Below are 24,064 nucleotides of genomic sequence, written 5' to 3'. Positions count from 1 at the left end.
AGGTATTTGAAGTTACAGATACCAGTTCATAAATAAGGATGCTAACCTTTTTTTGAATCTAAAAGGACGGAAAGAAAGGGGAAAATTTATTATTACATATTCAACTTGCTTTCAGGCTATGTCACTTCCCTTTTCTGTAAAATTTTGCTTTCTCAGTTCACTAGTGTAGGACATAAATAAAAAAAAAAAACCTCTAAGTCTAATCAAGTATAGGTTATTTCAGCTCATACACTTCTTCCTTCAAAAAGAACCTTGAATTTCATTGTTAAGCAAGGAAACATTTTTAAAGCCTATGCATCTTCACTGACGCCAACTAGAGAAGGCTTACTGCTTACAAAATGGCAGTTCCACCATAGTAGAATAACTGCATTCATAACTGGAAAAACACATTTTATTCCCATGCCTACCCATAACACTTTTGCTCTTTGTCCTCTTCTATACAGCAAAATCAATATACAGTAATCAAGCAGTCTGCAGTGATAGAAACACTGATATTTAATTTACAAATTTTTATTAAATTCCAGTTTGGTTTTGCATAAGATAAAACAGATAAACAAATGAGTCTGTTAACAACTGAACATTCATAGCTAACCAGAAGATTCTATTATCTTACATTATTTTGGATTCATTTAAAATGTGCCAAAATGCTTTAAAAACAAACCAAACCCTTCAAGGAACCACTTCACCTTACTGGCAACCTTGCAGATACATTGCTCAGAGATGATGAAGATGATGAGAATCCCGCCTGTTTCACAAGTCTCAGTTTGGAAAGATAGATACTCTCTCTGGTTACGACCTACTTCTCAAAACAGGGTGGTCTAAAAGGTTGAATTTAGAAGTCCATTTAAAATCAAGCCACATCTCACTTGCCGATACTGGACTTGGAAACTAAAACATTAAGTGAGTCAGATCAGCGATTAAAGCAGTCAAGGTAGAGAAGAATTTAAACTGGGAAAAAATGTCCATTGAGCCTGCATGGAGCTATGCAACCCCACTGCTTTCCTATTACATTTACACAGTGTATTGGAGTTAAAATTCTTTTTTAGCTGCAATTCTGTATTGGACTACAAAGCCATGAAAAATATTATACCCAGATGCTAGAATTGTTCAAACAGTAGAAAAAAAAATAGTCTGCCAGTTTTTAATGTATTGCTATAATTCTCGAAGTATTAAAAAAAAAAACATAACCACAAAAAACCACAAACAAACAAAAAAAACAACTCCAAAAACCTCAAGACTTTCTTAAAATTTGAAAAAAAAAATTAAGTAGAGTACTACTTTTGCTTTTTGAGGGAGAAAAATACTTGTTTCTCTTGCATCAAGATGCAAATTCAATAACCTTATGACTTTTGTTCCAAAATATATCAATAAAATTGAAATGCTGCTGTCACCATTTCCAATCTCCAACTGATTCATTTCAATTTTACACTAGGTAGGATGACTATATGGACACCTATGAGATAATAAATGCAATCCAAGGGCCTGATTGCACAGCAAGATTGACGAGATGTAAAATTTAAGATGCACTATAAACTGAAATTCAATATTCACGTGAATATAAATTAACTTCAGGAGTCCTTGTTTTCTACAGCAAATATGTTGCTTCTCATATCCCCTTAATATGATTACATTTAAAATGCAGACAGGAGATATTATTTATGACAACTCTGCAGATTTCAAAATTTTGATTGTGAGTACAACTGAGAAAAATTCTCCTAATCCTGAGAACATTTTCAGGAGTATGGAAACGTTTCCCTGTGGATGGTTGACCCTGAGTGGATAATGAAAGTTTCATGGGCCAAGATAAAGTGAGGGAGCAATCAGTCACCAGTTACTGTCATGGGCAAAACAGACTCAGCCTGGGGACAAATTAACTGAATTCAGTACCAATCAGACAAGAGTAAAATAAATGAGAAATAAAACTATAAAATATTAAAAACTCCTTTCTTCCAAGGGGCTTAACTTCACTGAAAATATTCTCTATATTCTCCCTCCCCAGCAGAGCAGGGGGACAGGGAATGGGGGCTGCAGTCAGTTCATCACATGTTCTCTTTTCTACTCCTTCCTCCTCAGAGGGAGATCTCCTCTCAGTCTTGCCCTCCTACAGGAGACATGAACGGCTCCAACATGAGTCCTTCCCATGGGATGCAGTTCCTCCTGAACTGCTCCAGGACTGGTCCCTTCCAAATGGCACAGTCCTTCAGGAACTGACTGCTCCATCATGGGTCCCTCATGGGGTTAATTGAGTCTCTTGTATCTGCCTTTCCAAGTCATACAATAACAATGCAAACAACACTAACAATGAATTTACTTTGCATTCATCTGTAGGTTGAATAATTTGATATTTCTGCAATGAGTTTTAGCAAAACCAAAACCCACATATTTGGGGTTTGAGGATGACTTGTTTCCATACTTGTGAAAAAAGAACTACTTTACATCTGCCATTATAAATTCCTCTTTATAGAAATAAAAAAAAGCATGTTGGGAAAAGTATGCATAGAAAGTTTGAAAGCACAATAATTTTATTTTAAAATAAATTTTAAAATTATTTTAAAACTATGTTTAATGTGCACACAAAAAGGAAAAGTACACATGTAGTAACTGAATAAAGAAGAATTAAATATAGTTTGCAAATCTATATATGTGATTCCTATCTATGTTATATCTTCATAAATAAATCATTATTTATAAGATATATACAGGCATCAAAGTCCCTTAAAAGTTGAAGTTCTGAAAGACTCTAAGAGCTGCAGGAAAAATCAATATTGGAAAAGTACAGAAAAATATTTTTAAATAAATCTTTTGAAATAGTGTGTTAGTACTGCCGTGATACCTATATTTGCAATCTCCCTCTGGTCCTTTGAATTGCAACTAAAATTTTCAAAGTTAGCTGTATGGAAATGATAACTCCAGCATATTTCATAACACTGCCATATCCATGAACAGGATAATGTTCAACACTCACATCTAAAAAATGCTATTTTTAAAAATTTTAATCAGCTGCCTAGTATTAGACTCATTAATACAGTTTAGCCATAATTAGGTTTCTAATAATCAAGGTACATTTGCCCAGTCAACACTCTCTAATAGAATCAATCCTTTCAGGTAGATTAAAGATAGTGCTGCTATGCCTACCAGAGCAGCAATTACTGGTTTAGATCTCTTATTAGTTAAATTTTTCTGTTTAGAGACCACCATGAACTCTCTTTGCAAGATTTCTTCTGTACTTCTCTAGCCCTAACTAAGATAAAGCAGTAACACTTCTTTAGTATTACAGAAGTGATTTACCTCATTACTTTAATTGTTTTCAACTTCTACAATACATCTATACACTTGGACTTAATGATAGTGTGCCATGCAATAAAACAACTCATGGTCACAGCAGCCTAGAGTGTTCTAACACACTGCAGCATATTTCAAAGCATTATATTCAAATCTCTAAATAATCACTACAGAATTTCTGAATAATTTAGCCATTCAAAAATTCTCAAATTAAGTATTTAATCTCAGAGACCCACATTTTCTAAATTATATTCCCTCTGTACATATCCTGAAAAAGACATCTGAATAGTCACTGTGCTAATAGAAACAAAAATTAAACTTTACCTGAGATAACTCATTAGTATCCACAAGTCCATTGTTGTCTGAATCAAAATAATTGAACATTTGATCTGTAAGAAGTTTCTTTAATGCCATTTTCTCACCAATAGATTTATCTTTTGATTGTGCAATGTATCTCTGGTTTTGTAGATCCAGTAACATATTTTTCACTTCAGTGTATTCAGTAGGTTTGCATTTATCTCCTGAAAAGAAAATACACAAACAAGATTATTTGGAACTTGATTTCCTATTAAAAGTTTAAAGGTAAACAAAACAAAACCAAAACATGAAAGAGCATATAGTGCTACAAACACGGTTCTTTTAAGAGATGAGAAATTAATTCTGTAGTAGTTTGAACCATAACATTTCTTTGTCTGGACTTCAAATTAAAACAAAAACAAAGTATTGCAGTTTTAGATATTTTCTTAGACAAGGTTTTCTTTTTATAGAAACTAAGGAAACTTCTATCAGTTTCCAAGCCTGTACTTTTTAAAATTATCATTCTGTAAACGTGCATCTGAAGATTTATTAAAGTTTTACCTCTAGTAAAGCTTTTCATATAAATGTAGAAATGCAATGTATGCAAAAAAACCCCAGCAAATATGACAGAAAAAATATATGCTATATATTTCATAATAATAGTTGACTTCAGAAAGCAGAAATTACTCTTGAGTGCTCATAAGCTATCTCTACCTTTTCATTTATTGGACATAGCAAGCTTATTTGAACAAGAAAAGGTGGGATTGCAAAAGGAAGAGAAAGGATATCTTTGACAAGATCTGATTTACTCCTTTCATCATCAAGTCTTCTACAAAGTGGAAAATGTTACAGAAATGTCCTGCATACAATGATTACAGTCAGTACTTATTTTAAAGCAAACCACAAAGTAATGCATGCATGGTTTTTTCTTATGTCAGTTGCTATATATTTTAAACTGGATAGAGAAACAGCTTAAAAGAGTTTGTTTGGTGTTTTTTATTAAGATAATCTTAGGATTTTGCAAGGGCTTTTTATAAGACGAGACATGCAAATGTGTACCAGCCTAACACCATGAATTTGTTGCAGATGTATATTTTCAGTTAGCCAATACTTAACTTCAAGCAGTAAATTCAAGACTACAGCAATATACTGATTAGCAAAGAAAATTATCTTGCAATCTTCTTTTTAGTCACTATTCTGAAGTTACAAGGATTTATGAGAAACAACTATTTACCTCATGGAAACTATGTAGGCAGCTTTTTTTGTAAATGGATCTTTTAAGAATCATCTCATTTATATGTATGGGACTGGAATTAATTATTTTGGTATATTTAATGGCATATGCATTGTTATGGTGATACTATGAACATGTTCACGGACATTACAAAAGGCAGAGAGGGAAAAAGTTCCTAAATGCCTCTCCCCATCCTAGAAAGACTCAGATCTAGAAGAGAAAGATTTATGATAGATATTAAATCACGGAAGAAAAAATGGTTTTAGAATCAAAACCACTCTAGCCTTTTTTGTTTTGGTTTTTCTAAAAGCCACCAACTGTTACATAGCTATTTAAGTAACAGAAATAGACAGACCCAAGTTGTATTTAACTGACAGCCTAAGCTATGCATAGTATTTGCATATTTGTCCTCATCTGCCAGGGGCATAGAGATTGAGGCCATACAATTTGTAAGAGTTGAGTTCTGTGTGACTGCTTTTCAGGGGTCTAATGCAGAAATACTCAGTAGGGAAACATGTTTATTCCTCAGGCATTCTGAAGCTGCAGTGAGCAAACCTTGCCATCTGAAGGGATGCAGGCTCCAGGTGGTGGGGAGGGAAAAGAGCACTTAACTTGAACATTCTAATTCATTTGGGTGAACTCCAAGAGACTGGGCCAGAAAATAAGTACCATCTTTGTCTCCCCTAGAAAACTTTTCTGGCTGTGGTGCCTTTGAAAAGACAGTCTGGCTGCAGGTGATGACTAACACCATTTTGCCTGCACTCGAGGCAGGGATGGCAGGGAAAACAAGACAACTCGTACTTGCTAGCGTATGGCTATCAGAGCTAGCTACCACATTTAGATTTTAGCCCCTAAAATAATCAGCCTCATTCTGCAAGTTTAAACCTTCAAAGAGCTATTCTGTACAGATACAGAACATAGTAAAAGAGTTAGTTTTCTTAATAATATCTGTTAAATCATGTATTTGTCACAGTAGCATTGACAAATTGCTTCACATCTGAGTTTAAAAGAGAAACTCACACTGATGATTTTTTTCCTTCAAGCACAGAACCATGTCTCTCCCTTTAATGATTGACCAAGAAATGAAAAGAGGTTTTAAACTCAACAAAGGCAATAATATTCATTTGAATACTGAAGATTATTTAATTATAAATTCTAGACAACTATGTGCAAATTGCACAAATATTTCCATGAGTGATTTTACTAGTCATGCAAATTAAGAGGAAAAACAATTAAATGTATGTATCACATGATCATGAAAAACATTGCAATAATTAGTTGTGTTTCTACTTTTAACTCCAAATAGAGTTTATATAAAAAAGTTGTAAAAGAAGTTTGATCACAGTCCAGGAAAGACATTTTAATGTACTTTAAACATTAACATTACATCTAAAACTTAAGGAAAATGAACTAATGCATTCTGCCACAACACCTGTTCAGAGAGAGAATTCAAAAACATCTTTTCCACGACATTTCTACTTCTCCTTGCACAGCACAAACTTCTGTAGCTAGTATAATAGTCCTATAAGAGCACTTAAATATTGCATGTTTATAAACCATTTATACATTTTACCAGAGGAGAAAATTATTTGTATCATTTTTTAATAAAAAACATAAATACTGTCTAATACAAAATCTAAGAGACTGCTAATGCCACAAGTTTGGGTACTTCCTGTAGAGAAAATTTCATTCACAAATTCAGCAAAGTCATCTGTTAGAAATACTATATAATTTATATTTTGATCTAACACCTACTTTCTAAATATTACTACAAATTTTAGCAGTTCACTTGAAGCCAGTGAGAGATGAACTGTCAGTTTATGATCTTAGCTAACTAAGGTTGAGGTAAACCAGGTCTCCACAGCTATACTACGTTAAAACCTTTTCAATTCTATACATAATTGAAAGTAGTCTTTACACCAACATCTGTAATTTAAGGACAAGCATGAGGGATGGATGTTACTGACAGACAAATGAATCACAAGGAAACAGTGAGAGACTCCTAGAGAACACAGGCCACAATTTCATTAACAAATTGCTTCTCATTGTCATGATTGCCTTTTACTGCAATATTTGAGGAAGTGTGAAGCTGGTGTTTAAATTACACGAATGAAGCTCTATTTACAAGAGACCTCCCCCAGGCTGGAGTAGCAGCACAAAGAAAAACTCAGTTGTTTTATTTATGTTCTAATTTAGTAAGCATTAGTTGTGAAACAGTTGTCTCAATGACACATGAATGGTAAATGGGGATTAGTATGTCAACCTTTATAGTGAGGAAAAGTAATTTATGCTTAACAAAATTGAGAAAGATAAACTACTGGGAATACACTACAATCATATTACTTCCAAAAAGGCCTACTAAATTCTATATAATTAGCTACATACATGAAAGGATAACCAACATGTACATAATTTACTAGCTTAATTCCATTTTTTAGTACTTTTTTCTTTCATTTTTGAACTAGAATTCCTACAAAAATAAATAGTGATTTTCTGAAAAAATCCCAGAAAGTAATAATAGAAAAAGAAAACACAAATATTACTTTCCTGTTCGTTTCATTCATGGAAAGGACCAGTTCTATTACACAAGAGTTTTTCTCCAAAAAAACCAACCAACCAACCAACCCCAAAACAAACAAAAAAACCCTAAATTAAAAAAAAACAACAACTCTACTATGATTTATTTCACAAGTTTTATGCCATTGTCGGTGCAATCATAGAAGATGTGCAGAAACCTAAAAGTGACAGAACAAACACAACAGAATCTAAGTGCAGGTCTCCAGTTCCAAATCTTGCTCTTTCTGAAATAGTGATATTCTTAGGGTTTAATTCATTCAAACTCAAAAATAGCAGAAAAATGGAAACATTTGCTGTTTCCTTCCATTCAGTGCAACAGTTTTGTAGCTGTATCCCTGTTACCTAGGAAACAGCTCAAAGTTAGATTTTGAGTGCTATTGTCGTTCTAGACAGTATTGAATGCTGGTATCTGCCTAAAACAGAAAAAGAAGTTCTGTTTAACAATTAGTTGTGCTTAATTTGTAAGAGAAAAAAATTATCACAAAATTAACTAATTCTTTATGAAAATGTGGGAAAGGAATATACACATTCTTAATACCTACAGAAAAATAATAAAGAATCAGCTAAGTTAATAATTTAGGGAACACTTCTTACATCCAAAGTGAGATATCAGATTCTTGTATTTCATAGTTTTTAGAAAAACGCTAATATACACAAAGAAGAAAAGAATGCACATATTCAAAAACACAATAAAGCAAACCATTTGATTTCTCAGTTCTTTCACCAAATTCATGGTTAATAGTTTAGCCTTTCTTTGCCTGAGCCACTCCATTTAGCAGGAATAACCCCTGTGTCAGAAAGCTAATATTCACAGCATGTTTATCCCTACAAAAGACATCAGCAGCCAAGATACAATTTGATTCTGAGCTATCTGTGATTTTGCACTGAATTTTATCTCTACATATTGATAGATTTTTATCTATATAGCACAAATGGTTTCCACATTATTCTTTTAAAACTAAAATAACTTTGGATCTTTCAGACATGGTAACTAGTTTTCAGTGAAGCATATCTCATATGAGCAGTTTTAAATAATCCAAAACAGACATATACATAAATCAGATTGTAGGAAATGGAATAGACCTGATAAGCAGCAACTTCTAACCTCCTACATTCTGAACATATTCAGAATAACCTAATTAACCAAAACAATTCACTGCAAAATCACAAATTATATTGCTTGGAGCAAACATGAGAAATTAATCCAAGATTTTATATATATACATACATACATATAGAAAACTATACAGATATGCTCACACACATTCATATGCACATACACATGCACATATCTGATATCAATCAATTTCACATGCAACATAAGGGGAAACTTGAAGGTCTTCATCCATTCAGCTATTTCTCAACATCTGTCTATAGTTAAAGCATGAAAGTTGTAATCTTACTTGTAGCCCTAAAAACTGAAGGGACACTTTAGACACCGAAATTGCTTAGGTTTATCTGAAAGAAACTTCAAGTCAGATATCATTTAACAATATCTTATTTTTCAATATAAAACTAGTATCTTCCAAATCTAGAGGTCAAAAGTTTTAACCCTTATTCTTTGGTCTCCTCACTGAAGTTCTGGACCTAGAAGAGAAACAATCTCACCCATAAAATAGAACTAAATTTTGACCCATGGCCCAGAGTTTGAGGCAGGTAGAGAGGAAAGCTTTACACTCAAAGTAAATAAACAGGGATTAATATCAAAACTTTTCACTGTTGAAGCTATGTTTTAAATAAAAGGTGAGAATTTGAGAATTTTCTACCATTTTTTAAAAAAACATGAGATTTCAGGCCTGCAAATTTTGGCCCAACAGCTGCTCAGATTGACACATTCAGACTTAGCAAAAAAAAAAAGAAAGAAGGAAAAAAAAGACGACATTTTGAATCTCTGTTTGGCTTCTGGGTTTTTGGTTTTTTTGGGAGGACTGGGGGCCTGGGTAATTCACACACAGCAGATGTGCTGCTTTCCGTCTTATTGTGTAGCATCCATCCAAACTTTCTAATGACATATACACTTATCTAAATCTAAATTGGGCATTACTGCCAAAGTCAAGATACTTAGGTGTTAAGGACTTCAATTACTCAATTCTGTTGCGCAAAAAGGTTTAAATAGCTACAAAATTTTTTAAGAATGTTCGACAGTGCTCTCTCTTGTTACAGAATATACATGTAAAAATAGCTCCCACATAAACAAACCATGCAATTATCCAGAGACAGACACATAAATACAAAAGTTTAAAGTTATATTTGTTATTGTCCTTGAAAAATATTTCTAATTAATTACCATAGCTGGTATATAAAACAGAAATTAATCTAGATTTTCAAAGCCTTAGCTGTACTTTGTAAATAAGGAATAATGCTGTCCTTTCCTCAGATACCATCAGTTAAAATGTTCTGCAATTTTTCAAAATTAAAATTCATAAGACAAAAGTAATAATTTTACTTAATTCCACATATTGGCACAAGTCTGGTGTCCAGACTTATCTGGGAACACATATAAACAGCTTTTCAGTGCCTAAACAATAGTTCAGATATACTATTCAGATCTTCCTTAGAGAAATGCCATCTAGGCTGAGACAGCAGAAGCTGTAATAAATTTGCATAAAGACTAACTAAAAAACTAACTGAAAATCAGTTGCAAAAAGTACTGAAATCAACTTTTGGGGTAGTGGTCTGTGTTGTTCTTCTGGTTGTTAATGCAGAGTAGCTGTTATATCACAGATCTCTGGATGGAAGAAAACAGGTCATATAAACTTTCACCTTCAAGCTGGCATTTGAAAGCTCTAGCAGGTTGGCAGTAATGAGCAAAACATCATTTTCCACAGCTGAGAAAACAGTGAATGTTGGGGTTGTGTGGACTTCATGTTAGCATCACAAACACTGTAAGCGGTGCTAGTCTAAAACTGGAAAATGCAGGACTCTTCTACAGGATTGACCCTGTGGCGAAACAACTCAAATCCACACTGATTTCATACAGTGATAGCATTTCTCAGAACTTCTCATGTCTTTCATGCTTACTTTGAGGTATCATACCATGGTAAAGAAGAGATGAAAATGAGTGCATTTTACAAATGAAGGGTTTTGGTGTTTTCTTGTATCCAGCTCAAGCTTTTAGATCAGTTTTTAAATTTTGTTTCATACATCATAAAAAAAAAATAACCTTCTGTTTCATCAGTAAACATTAATGCATAACATTAACAAGATAATCTCGGCTTCCTGGTCCTCTTTAAAAGAAATTTGAGAGAGAAAAAGAGAAAATCAGTATGTCCCAAAGGAAGGCATTATTAAAAATGAAGGTTGAGACAGAAGTTTAATGCAGCATTTTATTTTCCCCTCTAGTGGAGTTAATGCAACCATTGCTGCTGTTAGTCTTCCTCCCACAGGGCTTAAACAATTTTTGACTTGAAGTATCTAAAGTGATGCTATGAAAGTTGTAAAATGCTATAGGCCTGCATTAAAAAAAAAAAAAAAAAAGCATTCCACATTCAGCAAGAAAACACTTGTGGAATGTAAGCCTCACCAGAAAATCTATGCAGAATTCTACTTCTGCTTCTTGGGAAGCATGTATCAGAGGGCTCTCTCTTATTAAACACAAACAGAGAAACAGAAAGCGACTGAAACAGATGAAATATTAAGTCAAAATCTTCCTTTTCCCAAAAGCTTCCCAGAAATGTGGAGTATTAAAATGTTTATGAAGGTAAGGTATGAAGACTGGGCTAAGCCAAACTAAAGCAGTACTAAGATTTTGGGGGTGAAAGAAAAAGACAGTTCTGTTGTTCCATTTCTATTTCTTCTCCACCATCACCTATGCCTACTTTTTCCTTTATTTCACCTTTAGCACAGTTGGGTTTTGCTGCTAGTTGCAGAAGTTGTTACATTCGGTCTTTTGCTATAAGAAAAGGAGGCTCAGTTTTATTTGTGTGTGTGTGTATATATATATATGGAACCAAAAATTAACAATAACTTGGCATCACACACACTTGTGTCTGAATTTCTACTCAGACTCATACTTGAAGTTAGAGTGGTGTAAATCAATGCAAGAGAAAAGCCAGGTCTACATAACCAGACTTCTATTTAGAGGTGCAGTGTGAACCTTGCAAAGTTCTCAGATTATGCACAAAGTTTGACCAGTCAACCTTAAAAAGTGTTTTGATCATTGTTTTCTTTCACAGTCACAGAATAGGCTACCTAGAGAAAATAGAACAATATTTGAATTGAATACTGAATTCCTATAAATGTGTTTTAATACAGAATTATTTTTATATAAATTTTATATAAAACCTCTGAAATAGGTGGTCTGGTTTATGTATGGAAACATGACAGTGATCATAGAATAATACCCAACACTTTCAAATATGGACTTTCAACCTGTCAACTAGCATGTGCCACAGAGCAATTTCGGGTACATCTAACCCTCACAATAGATGATGTAAACTGACAGTTTTCATTCTGTATGTCTCCTGTTCACAGATAAATGAAGGGAGGGAGTGTAAGATTTCAAAATACGTGACCTGCAAAAGGGATACAATTCTTGTCTATTTGTAGAAGTGTTACACCCACATCTGCTGTTTGTATTTTCCTCCTTTCAAATTTTGACTTCGAAGTAAATAGGCTTCCAGTCTCTAAAAACAAATTCTGAATGAAAAAGGACATTATAGGCTGTCTTTTGGGGTATTTCCCTTTAGGGGATTCTCATCTCACACCATACTAAAATGCTCTGCCCCACCACAAATTTCGTGAAGTTTCTGCACAGTCTTGAAGGCATACAGGTTCAGCTGGTTTATGGAGAACGAGCCATGAGAACAAAGGCCAAGAGCAGAGAATTTTTCAGTGACTGAATTAGACTAACATCTGCATACTGAAAAGACCCTTAACTGTGAAATAAAACTAGTGAAAAGGCACAAGTTTTCCTCAAAACTATTACAGAAATCATTACATTCAGATTCTTCCTAAATAAAATGGAAAACTAATTTTTAAACTTCACACACAAATCTATTGTGAAAACACATTTGTTTCAATTTTCAGATTGCTAAAAAACAGGCGCCAATGTCAAACAGGTTAACAAATAAAAAGAGATACATTAAACATTAAAGGCAAATGAAAAGTAACCCCCTGACATATGATATTGCTCTTACAGTTCCAGAGAAAATATGGTAGGAAATTATGTCAGAAACAGAGTGTCTATATAAATATGTATACTTCTGTATACTAATGATAATAAAGCAACAGCCAGGTTCAAATGCAAATAAGAAAAAAGATGAGTTGTTTAAACCATTTAATGTTGTAAAGGTGTAAATTACCCTGTTAAGCATGAGAAAATCATATCTGCATAATACTGCTTAAGATACCATTGCAGAGCAATTTTAACTGCTGTTATATTTTTGTTGTTTCAGAAAAACAGGAACACAGTGGGAACAGTCTAATAAAGTACTAGCTGTTGTATAGAAATAATTGGAGCTATAAACAAGTATCCTCAGTTCTTATTTTTGTACTAAATAGAAATTAAATCCACAAACTCATTTAAGAAAATCTAGAAACAAACTTGATCTATAAATTTCATCTTAGTTGGTTGCTTGAAGTAGTAGGCACAGATTTGATTTAGATAAAATTCCCTCAATTTTATTTTCTTATATTGAACAACACCATGGTAAAGAAATTATTATTTTGAAAAAAGATATTCCCTTTCCATACATGACAGAAAATGCACAAATACAATTGTACTACTACTATCAGATTACTTAGTGGATTTTTTCAAACTATATTCTACTTTTGTAGACTCGTTCTAGTCGAAAAGTAATGTACAAGAAATTCATGGAAAGTGCATACTATGTAAAAATATGTTTTATATGCACTGAAAACTGGTGACAATATCTCTAGTGATTCAGCCTGACTGAATTCCACATACTAGTACCAGACTTTTCTTATTGTAACTAATAAGACACACAAGACAAATGTTCAAAAATCCCTGCCTAGAAATAAAAAACATTAATTACTGTTAGTTTTGAAGTCTTTTCATTCTTGTATCCATAGGCATAAAAAACTGATATAAAGACTGAAGTATTTAGAAAAAGCAGTACACTGGAAAGAAGATTGTACTGTGATATGTATCACACTGTGTTAATGGATGAAAATCTTATTTTAAGGATTTGTAAATTTATGAAGGTTTAACATAAATTTACCTCTAGACCTTAATTGAAAAGGGAATAAGAGGGGAAAAAAGGTGAAAAAGACCTTCATATTATCTTAATTCTGAGATTATTTTCAAGTTAGGTAGTTTTCAGAGCTTCCTACCAGTGACAAGTAACCCAAATTTAGTCTGTTATCTGACTTGGAGACTGAATTCTATCTTTTACAACCAAGGGGTACTACAACATCCACATAATAGAAGCAAGGAATGTTATTGGTGCTGCTATTATTATTACTACTAGTGCTAATACTACTATTATTATTATTCCTGTTCTGAGAAAAGAATGGGATTAACTAGTAAGAGTTATTATATTTACAAGACATTCTAGTAGCTCTGAAAAAGCAAGCTTTCCAGAAAGACTTACTCTGCAAATAACCTTGAGAATGAAACTTGATCTTTATTTGTCTTCTTTTACTACATTCCCTATGTAATAAAGGGGAACTGATGAGAATGGACATAAAATTGTCTTTTAGAAATTAAAAAATAACCCTTAAACTGGATAAATACTGAGATGTTAAAAGTCATTGGTACTATTGCTGTCCTGCTTTTTTAGAATTGTAAATATAGATATACTTGGATCTGGGTTAACAGGAGGCTGCTTCTGGATTCTGTTTTGCTTTAAGGGAAAACATGAATCCAAAAATTCTCACCTCCATACTTCTCAGAAATAATTAATACATTATATGTATTGGTAGGAAATAAAATGAACAGCATTTAGATACAGATTATCATCTTTATAAATGAATAACCTTATTTTGCCTTCCAACTTCACCCATTCTGTTATAAGGAGAGGTAGTCAAGATCCTCCCATAGATATGGAAATATATTTTTGAAGTCTCCAACAGACAGTAAATACTAATTAACCAAATTAAACTACCAGTAACCAGAATTCTCTGAGATGCAAAGTGAACCTGTGCATTTATCTTTTGCAAAACTAAGGGTTAAGAAATAGTTTCAGCCGTGTAATGAATTGGAAAATACATCAGCATGCAAATTGCAACATGGCCACTTGTGCATATACAACACATAACACTGGAAAAAATAGGAAAAGGCTGGAAAGCAAGGGCACATGACACGCAGTTCTTTAAGAGCTCCCTTTTTGTACATTACCAATTCTTTAAAACTCTAAGGAACTGACACTATTTTTCATTTCAAAACTTTAGTGACTTCAAGAAATGCCCTGACCATTTAAAATTACTTTGAGTCCCACCTGGGAATAGCAACCTTCGTTAAAAGCTGTTAATGATAGCTAATTCGGCAGGGATACACAGCTGTGTGAGAGTAAACAGAAACTGCAAGGAACGACAACAACTATCTCCCAGAAAGGGATTATCTAGTTATATTTGTGGGTCAGCTGAAGTATGTTGTAAAACTTCAAAGCAGTTTCATCCTTTCTGACTTGTAAGAGGTTTAAAAACATCAGTTATTGTTCAAAAATCCACTAAGACAAACGGTCAAGAATTTGGGGACTGCATTTGAGATGAAATATGCAATACGTGGTCAGCTTCATAGCATCACAAGTCCTTCCGAAAAAAGTAACTAATTTGAGAAGACACACTAATGAAGGTGGAATTTGTTATTTAATATGAACCTATCACCTACACCAAATTCACTGCTTAAATTTTTATGTAAATGTGCAGAGGTTTCTTCTGGAAGGGCCTTTCAAGTCTAAGAATAATCTAAATAAATTTTTTCAACCCCCTTGAAGAACCCTTTCTATTTGGATATACTATGTATCACGAGAGACAGGAGGTGTGTACCCAAATCTAAGTAACAAAAATTATCTCATTAAGAAGAGAGCATTTTACCTCAATTCTCATGTTCAGTAAATTAGTGTGTGTCAGTAAAGTGGATTACACTCTATTCTCAGCTGCACTCCTAAAAATAAAGCTGATCTGACCTTAAAGAAGATGGGGGCAGCCTTCCTAAGCCTGACTGAGTGCCCAGGCTTCAGAGGTATCCCTGAGGCATCTTCACAGGCTCAGTCTCAGTTCCTGAACAGGTGCCAGAGGGCAACAAGAATTTGAAGCAGAAGAACTGGAAAAGATTTCTGTGTGAAAGGCCTGAGACTAAAAACATACTGCAAAAAAGTGAGACAGCCTCACCAAGTCACGTTCCTTACCAGGCAGTGGGGCACAGCCATAGCATGACACTGACACCTCTGCTTACAGGCTTACCCATTTGCTGGCTCACATCAACACCCTTGGCTTTCACAGCAGAAGCTTCTTAATTACAAGGCATGAGCTCAGGTGCAGTTCAGGTGTTGAGAGCAGACATTCTTGCTATAAACTGAGAAACCAGTCTATACCTTAATTGGGTATAATCTTCAGGTTACCATTAGACAGTTTTAAGGCACTAAGAAAAAGGCAGATAAAAAAACTGTTAGCAGAATAAATTTGTAAGTCCACATCTGCCAGGTTTATGAACAGTAGACCAAGAAATTCCTGACCTGTGAAGGTCACAAGCAGGTTAGCAAGTTTATCATTCCATTTTTCCCCCAAGGGAAAAAGAGACCAGATATGTAAAAAGAAAATCATCATGATAAGGACAAATATTTTTAAAAGTAAGTAGGTCTTACTTTAAAAAAAAAAAAAAACAACCACTAAACTTTTTTTTTTAATTAATATTTTAAATCAGGACAGAAAAACAAAACTAAGGATGTGAGTGGACACACCAACTTCTTTAGCCATGCACGAGCACAGAACACCCTCAATAGATACTGCTGAAGCTAAAGCACATACCAGTAACAAACATTTCTGAAATACACCATTTCAACATATACATTAAAAATAAGTATATATTGCAATTCATGCTAAACAAAACACTATCACTGCTACACTGTCACTTTGCCAACCAATCTCCTTGCAAAGGGTCAGATTCAGATATAGGAATCTGAACTCAAATCTGAGCATAAAGTAATTTTATGTTGCATATCTCAGCAAAAGAGTTGAGGAACACTCAGAAACTCTTCTCAGCAAAAATTTTCCCAGTTTAGTATTCACAAGTGGGTATATATTTAGCCAGTTATTTGAGTGTTCTTTTATCTCATCATCAAGGCATGCTGCCATGGTATGACCTTCTGGAACATAATCTATAGTAAATATTTTCCTCCAAAGCTATTTCTCATCACAGAATACTGATGGGGACTTTTTTTTTTTTTGTCAAAGGTAGTCCTCTAAGTAGAATTTCACCAGACATATGTCATATAACCATTTATTGGTGTGCATTAGATATTGTCAGATATGAAGAAAAATATTTTGTCAGAACAGAAGTATTTGGTCAGCAACAAAAATGGGCTGTTTAGAGAGCAGTTCTCTAAACAGATGTGGTTTCTCTTATTGTCCTTTTGCCATCTGACATGAAAATCAGGTCCAATTTATTTAGATTAGTATTTGTTCAATGCTAAAAATGTCATGCTCAGCAAATATAAATGCTATCTGTTCAGAAGAACTTATATCCTAAAGGCAAATGCACAGAATATGATCGCTTACCTCTTTCCATTACCCATTTCTATTTCTCTACCACTCAATTTTCCTTGATAGTTTCTGACTTGTTAAATGAGTTCATTTACTCACTACAGTAGGATTAACTATGTTAAAAGCAAATGAGTCCTTGCACTCTTGTATTGGCACTGAATTCTTGACTATCAGAATATTTCATTCCTCATTTACTCAATGAATTAATATGCAAGGTTTATCTAAGAACTGCACACTGAACATTCCTACATGTTACTGCAGTTGCTCTAGATAATCTTCCCCCACCCCAAAGCAAAGAGTGATAAAATTCTCAATGTGCTTTCCCTGCAGATATAATGTTTCTATCAAACAGATGGGTGGATTTCTTCAATCTTTCTAACAAGAATTAATGGAAATTAAAAAAGGATTTATTGACTAGTGGCAGATGGCTGAAGGATTTTGCTTAGGTACAACTCATGTAAATTACAAAAAAAGCAAATTCAGCCTCTTGCTGTGGACAAGAGGTTACCCCTGCATTAAATTAGGAACATGGTGTTTACCGTTAAAAGAAAGTAAACACTTTCCTTTTTACAGTTGAACATTGCTTATTCCAAAAGCCACGTGCTTGAGAACACTAGGCCAAGGGAATAAGAAATTTACTTTACAGGGTCACAGAATGGGAAATGTTGGAAGGGACCACAGTGGTCACATCTGGTCCAACCTCCCTGATCAAGCTGGGTCATCACAAAGCACAGGATTGTGTCCAGACAGTTCCTGATAATCTCCAGTAAGGGAGACCCCACACCCTCTCTGGGAAACCTCTTCAAGTGCTCAGTCACTGCACAGTAAAGAAGTTCTTCCTCATGTTCAGGTGGAACTTCCTAGGCACCAGTTTCTGCCCATTGCCTCTTGTTCCATTGCTCTGCACCACTGAGCAGAGCCTGTAAACATCCTCTAAGACCCTCCCTTCAGATACTGTCAGACATTGATGAGGTCCCCTTCTCTGTTGTCTCATCTTGAGACTGAACAGGCCCAGCTCCCTCAGCCTGCCCTCATAAGAGATGCTCCAATCTCTCAATCATCCTGGTTGCCCTCCACCAGACACACTCCAGGAGCTCCCTTTCTCTTTTGTCCTGAGGAGCCCAGAATTGGCCACAGCACTCCATGTGAGGACTCATCAGAGCTGAGCAGAGGGACAGGATCCACCTCCCTTGACCAGCTGGAATGTTCTCCTTAATGCACCCCAGGACATCACTGGCCTCTTGGCCACAAGGACCCTGCTGGCTCATGGACAGCTTGGTGGCCACCAGGACCCCCAGGTCCTTCTCCACAGGGCATCTTTTCCATGCCCATGTAAAATCTAACAGTTCTGGGTCTAAAAACCTTAGGACTGAAATTTTAGAACACAGTTTGTTTTTTTTGTATTCATAGTAATTTGTTAATATGCAGAAAATTGATTCCTTCTTAGATAAAAAATTTTATTTGGAAAGAAAATATGATCTCTGCAAAAATAAAGAAGATTTATAAACCCAAAATAAATTTAAGTAGATTCTATAAAATATTTTAATAATAGCTACATTTTTTACTCATTCACAAAGGTTTTGATAACTTAATATAATATTAAGTTACAAGCTTGGAAGCCTCAGAAATTATACATAAAAAGACAATAATTTATTTATAATTCCCCATTAAATGTTTATGTTTCTTGAATTAAAAAAAGGAGCTCTTCTATTTTATGTTGTAATTACAGAAACTAATCAGATAGTTAATCTATGTTTCTGGTGAAAAAATAAAACAAATAAAAATATCTTCCGTCAAGACAGAATAGTGCTTAACCTATATGTACATTTTAATATAATCTCTATTTTAATATTTTTCTTATGATCCATTTAATTTTTAAAAGCACACTGGAAACAGGGTAGGATGATGGTTTGGGCCACTGGTTTAGTGCTTGTTTTTTCTTTTCCTCCAGAACAATAACCTAGATATTTGTGTAATCTATTTGAAATCTGCTCTCTTACTGAAAAACCCTTTATGTGAACAGTTAAAATTATAATTACTGGGGTATTTCAACTCCATCTAGATAGTAATATTAGTTGCAATTCCAAAATGTTAATGGATTAGGGTTAGGTAAAGCTAGTCTATCAGCCTTGAGAGAAATTGCAAAACCATCCTTAAGTGATCTCTAAGAATTGTTACCTCATCATACAATATAATTTCTGGTAAATTTCCAAAACTAGCAATACTGTTCCCAAGTTTTATTTGTTTCTAAAAGTATATATGTAGACACTATTAACACATGTACATCATCAAACCTATCCAAGCCTACTCAGAAATTTAAAACACAGTTTAGGCATCGCATGATTTGCTGGCAGATGAGCACATTCTGAAGAATAGCATGCAATTTGGAAAGTAGTCAACCCTGACTACAAGCACAATGTGTACTTGCACAATGTGTACAGTTTTCTTTAGTAATACAACAAAGGTACTTGAAGAGCTTGAATGGCTACACATTCATTTACACAGGTACATTCCTTTACACAGGTAAATTGAGGGACATAACCCACCCCAGATATTTATCAAAAACAACTTTCTTCCAGTTCAGTCACTGTTAATATTGCTGCTCTGTTGAAAACAGTAGCAATTTTGCTTTAAATATTTAGTTTACAAATCCAACAGGACTGCAATAATTTAATGAAAAGGCAATTAACTGAGAAAAACATATAACCCTACTTTTGACTTATCACACTAAATTATTATAATACAAACATACATACACACACACATAGAGAAACTATTGCTTTGGCAGAAAAAAACTTCTACAGACTTGGCCAACCAAACAAAGAACCAGTTTATGGAACTACTTTCAATTCTTAATGGTTCCATGGGTAAAACACAATTAGTGAAGTCAATAAGTTGTCACATATGCTTACTGCTGGTAGATTACAAAGCTGTCTTCCACATCCTGTTCTTAGCCCACAGTGAGAGCTATATTCTTAGATTCTTAGAAAAGTATGTAGAACTGTGAAAAGCATGTAGAATTGTGAAAAATGCACTAGAAAACTAAAAACGAAATCCCACTAACATGGTACAAAGATACATATTCTTTATCCCAAGTCTAATTGAATTTCCACATATTTGAAGTCTAAATAATTTAAGTCAAAATTTTAGACTTTTCTGCTGCCTTTCAAGTACAGCTAAAAACAAGTCTATACCTTTTACTTTGTATTTACTATGGGCTTGAAAGATTTAAAAATTAAGAAAGTGGGAAGTGAAGCAGTTGAAATATTTAATGCTTAATTGGACTTAATGAACTTTAATTGAGTTTTTAAAGAAATGTGTGTGGGATGGCAGCCTGAATTTTGCTCCATACTAAAAATATTTTCTGGCAACACCCATACTGACTGCAATTAACTTATCCTTTGGAAGGTGCGTTGGCATTCTAATGATTTTTCATGGTAATAATCAAAATAGATCACTTTTCTCACTTGAATATTTTCATTTTGAAAAGTCAAGCCCTCCTATGATTTACTATTATAAAATATGACAATTATTTGTATTGTGATTAGTCCAAACAAGATGAAACATAAAATGTAGCTTCCATCCATAAGGTAGAGTTCTGAAAGTACCAAATGCAAGATGCAATACCCCTTTATTTTGTCTTTTTTCAAGATAGACCAAAGATATAAGTACAAGCTAACTCTAAGTAATTTATACACAAACTGATTTTTTTTCCCTAAATCAATAAATCCACAACTCATACTTTTTTCAATACAGCATATTAACTACTTTGAACAGATTAGTTTATGCACAAGTCATTGACCATGAAATTTGAAAAGAGAAGCACAGGACGATGATACAAAGAAACAAATACATAAGCATTAAAATACATCTATTTTTAATATAAACCAGTGATATGAGTTTTCTGAAATCAAATTATTTCATGCTAGCGAAACAAGGCATCAATTAGCTGAAGTTCCTCAAAACTCCCAATTAAAGTTAATTGAGTTAATAAAATGAAAAAAAATCCAATATAAAAAACAGTTTTCACTGAATCTGATAGTAAGAACTACAGGGTGTAGCTTTTTCAAGGAAAAAAAAAAAGACAGTATTTATGGGAAAAAGTAATTTATCTTGCACTGAGTCCTCAGTAGAAATACTCAAGAAATATTTCTACATGCACAGCAATGTCCTTTGAACTTCTTTAGCACTTCCAAACCTCCTGAAAATATATTTTTTTCTATTTTCTTCACTTCTCTCTTCTATTTTGTATTCTTCCTTTTATTCTAAGTAACACATTCCTCCTCCTCTCAATATTTACATTAGAATAAAATGATTTCCACAGTGTGTCTTAAAGAACACTTTGCATTGCATATGCAATCTCATCATAAATCAATTCTTTGGCTTGAAATTCAGGATGAGAGTAGGTGGATTAGTTCAAAAATTCACATGGATGGAAAAGTAAATGCAGATTTTGGTACTTCAGCTGCTTGAAGGAGTTACATGCACATGCTGTTATGAAGAAGGGACAAAGCTGCCTTGCTCTGTTTTGTCTGCTTCTCACATTGGTAATTCAAGTCTTTTGTCCTTGTACCGACACAACTTTGCTAAAAGATTCCTCACTCTGACTACTCTCTGTGGTTTTTTACTATTTCCGCTTCTCTTTCAAATAGCAAAGTGTAGGTCTAGGTGGGTGTTTGGAAGCTCAGTCTTCAGTGGTGCTCCACATGAAGTAGGTAAGTGGTTTTGTACTCCAGAAATGCTGCACATACTATATACATAGACTGCTTAAAGTTGTCACCCATGCTAAGTAAGAAAAGTATACTCAAGAAGGTATACTTTTCATCCTCATGAAGATTAAGAATATTCAGTACACCATTATCTGAATATTATCATCAAATTCCTTGGCTGGATTATATACTTATTAAAATGACAGTTGCAGTTATTGTCCTGGTATCTCAGACAATAATAAAGTGCTCTAATGAGTTTTTCCCCCTATTTGTTACTGGATACCTATTAACTTCTGAACCGTATAGAAGATCACACCCAACAAGTTAACACAGAATCAAAACCTCCTAAAACTCTTCCTTCCTAGTCTAATTTCTAAAGGAGATGAGCTCTTTCCTTTTTAAGCTTTTCCCAGCACTGGTATTATTTTATTTCAAGTATCACAGCAATCTTTGCAGCTCAGGAAAATGGGGTCTGAATAATTTACCATTTAAAATTTTTTGGGATTTAATTTTGTAGTCCAAAAGATTGGAGTTACCAACGTCAATTCATATAAAATTCTCGTGACTAGAAAAAATTGATGGGCTAATCTATCTAGATTACTAGCTACAAAAATAAGAACTGCAAAAGATCTCTGTTAATTCATTCAGATCAATGTGCCCAGTCTACAGTTATGTCTTGAGACAAACTGTGTGTCTGTCAATCCCTGTTAGCTCATTCTTCCTCTTGTCCAATCTACTCTGCAATGAGTCCTTCAGGGGCTACATGGAAGTAGTTTCACACCTGCTTCACAGCAGAATTTCCAAGTATAATTTCAGAGTTAAAATGCTGGAACCAGGCAGAACAAGCGGAGAAGACTTAGTTAATGGAACTCTATGTATGGAGTGATATATGTCGGACAAAGACATCAAACTGTAGCTTGACTTTTGACAATCACATGCTCTAAAGAAGTTGATGCTTCAATAATTTTCTACTGATTTTATAAAGCTAAACCAAATCATTACAAAAAGGAGAGAGACTTTGATTCAACAACAAAATCATGACCCAATAAACACAATTTCCACCTCTTTCCCCTAAAAAATCCTTTTAAGAATACAAAACCCACTGTGTAATGGGCAACTCATAATATTATGCTACTCTTGGGATTATGGGAAGAAAGACTGACTGTTAGGATAAAAATAGATTTTTGGAAGAACATGATGCAATAATTCACCAAGCATTTAGAATTTGCCAAACAAGGTATCTTCAGAGACTGCTAAGTCATAATGGAGCATTCAAAAGGCTGCCAGAAGAATGCTGTAATGCAACTGAGCAGATTTCAGTGTCAGAAAACACAGTGAGCTACTCAGGGAAATGTCACAAGCCAGGATGACAGAAGAAAAAAAAAAGCTTTTATTGACTAAGAGGAAAGGATAAGACTCAAGTAGAACACAAACAAGCCACCAACTACTCATTAAGTTGCTACTCCACAGCCTGTAAACTAAATTTAAGAGGGAAAATCAGCACATTCCTGAAAGCACCAGCAGTACTAGGAAGTGAACTGCATAGGAGTAGTTCAGCAAGCTCCTCAAATAATACAAGGATAAGATGATTGCTACTGAAGAAAAATAAAAGGTTCATATGAGTGTCTTTGTGGCATAGAAGTAAGAAATTCTTAACTCGCGGTCTTTTTGTTAACTTGATTTTATGACTGATCACATATTACTGATCACGTATTACTGGTTCTATGACTGATCACATATTACTGATTTTGTGACTGATCACATTATGACTGATTGCATATTACCAACAAAATGTCAGGACAATCCTGGCTCCCAGAGACTATTTCCAGCTATAAGTACATCAGTTTAATACTTTGTAACCTGCTGAAATGGATAAGAAATCAATCTCATATTTACTTAAGATTGTAAAACTACAAAATAGACAATCTGGTGTAACACAGATTGTCACCTCTTGACGTTGTATTAGAAATAAAAAAATGAACAAAAAACAGCAGCAGCAAAAACACAAACAAACAAGCCAAACAACTCCCAACAGGTATGTTTGCACTGCTAGAGACTTATATTAATGTCACTACGGACCTGTAGAGAAATTAAAAGCAACAGATATGGAAACAAGGGAAAAAACCCCTAGGTGTGATTCTGAGTTTAAGGACTGCCATTTCTTTCTGAAAGTTGTATCAATTGTTTGAGAGAGATGCATGTTGCAAACAAATAAGAAGCAGCTTTCCAGAGAGATTAAAATTTTTTTCCCTGAAACCAAATAAAATATTTTTTGGTTTGTTTTATTTCGTTAGGTCCA

General features: G+C 34.1%; 1 protein-coding gene across 2 annotated transcripts in view; it reads right to left on the bottom strand.

The window, feature by feature from the left end:
- Nucleotides 1–24,064, bottom strand: part of FSTL5 (follistatin like 5) — a 268,652-nt gene that overhangs the window by 121,212 nt on the left and 123,376 nt on the right. For both annotated transcript variants that reach the window (XM_030947751.1, XM_030947752.1), the window contains exon 5: nt 3,607–3,803. In XM_030947751.1, the coding sequence (XP_030803611.1) occupies nt 3,607–3,803 (197 nt within the window). The remainder of the gene's footprint in view (nt 1–3,606; nt 3,804–24,064) is intronic.

This window comes from Camarhynchus parvulus, chromosome 4 (genome assembly GCF_901933205.1).
Source record: "Camarhynchus parvulus chromosome 4, STF_HiC, whole genome shotgun sequence".
Taxonomy (NCBI): domain Eukaryota; kingdom Metazoa; phylum Chordata; class Aves; order Passeriformes; family Thraupidae; genus Camarhynchus; species Camarhynchus parvulus.
The sequence above is the reverse complement of the archived record's forward strand: the minus strand, read 5'-3'. Positions and strand labels throughout refer to the sequence as shown.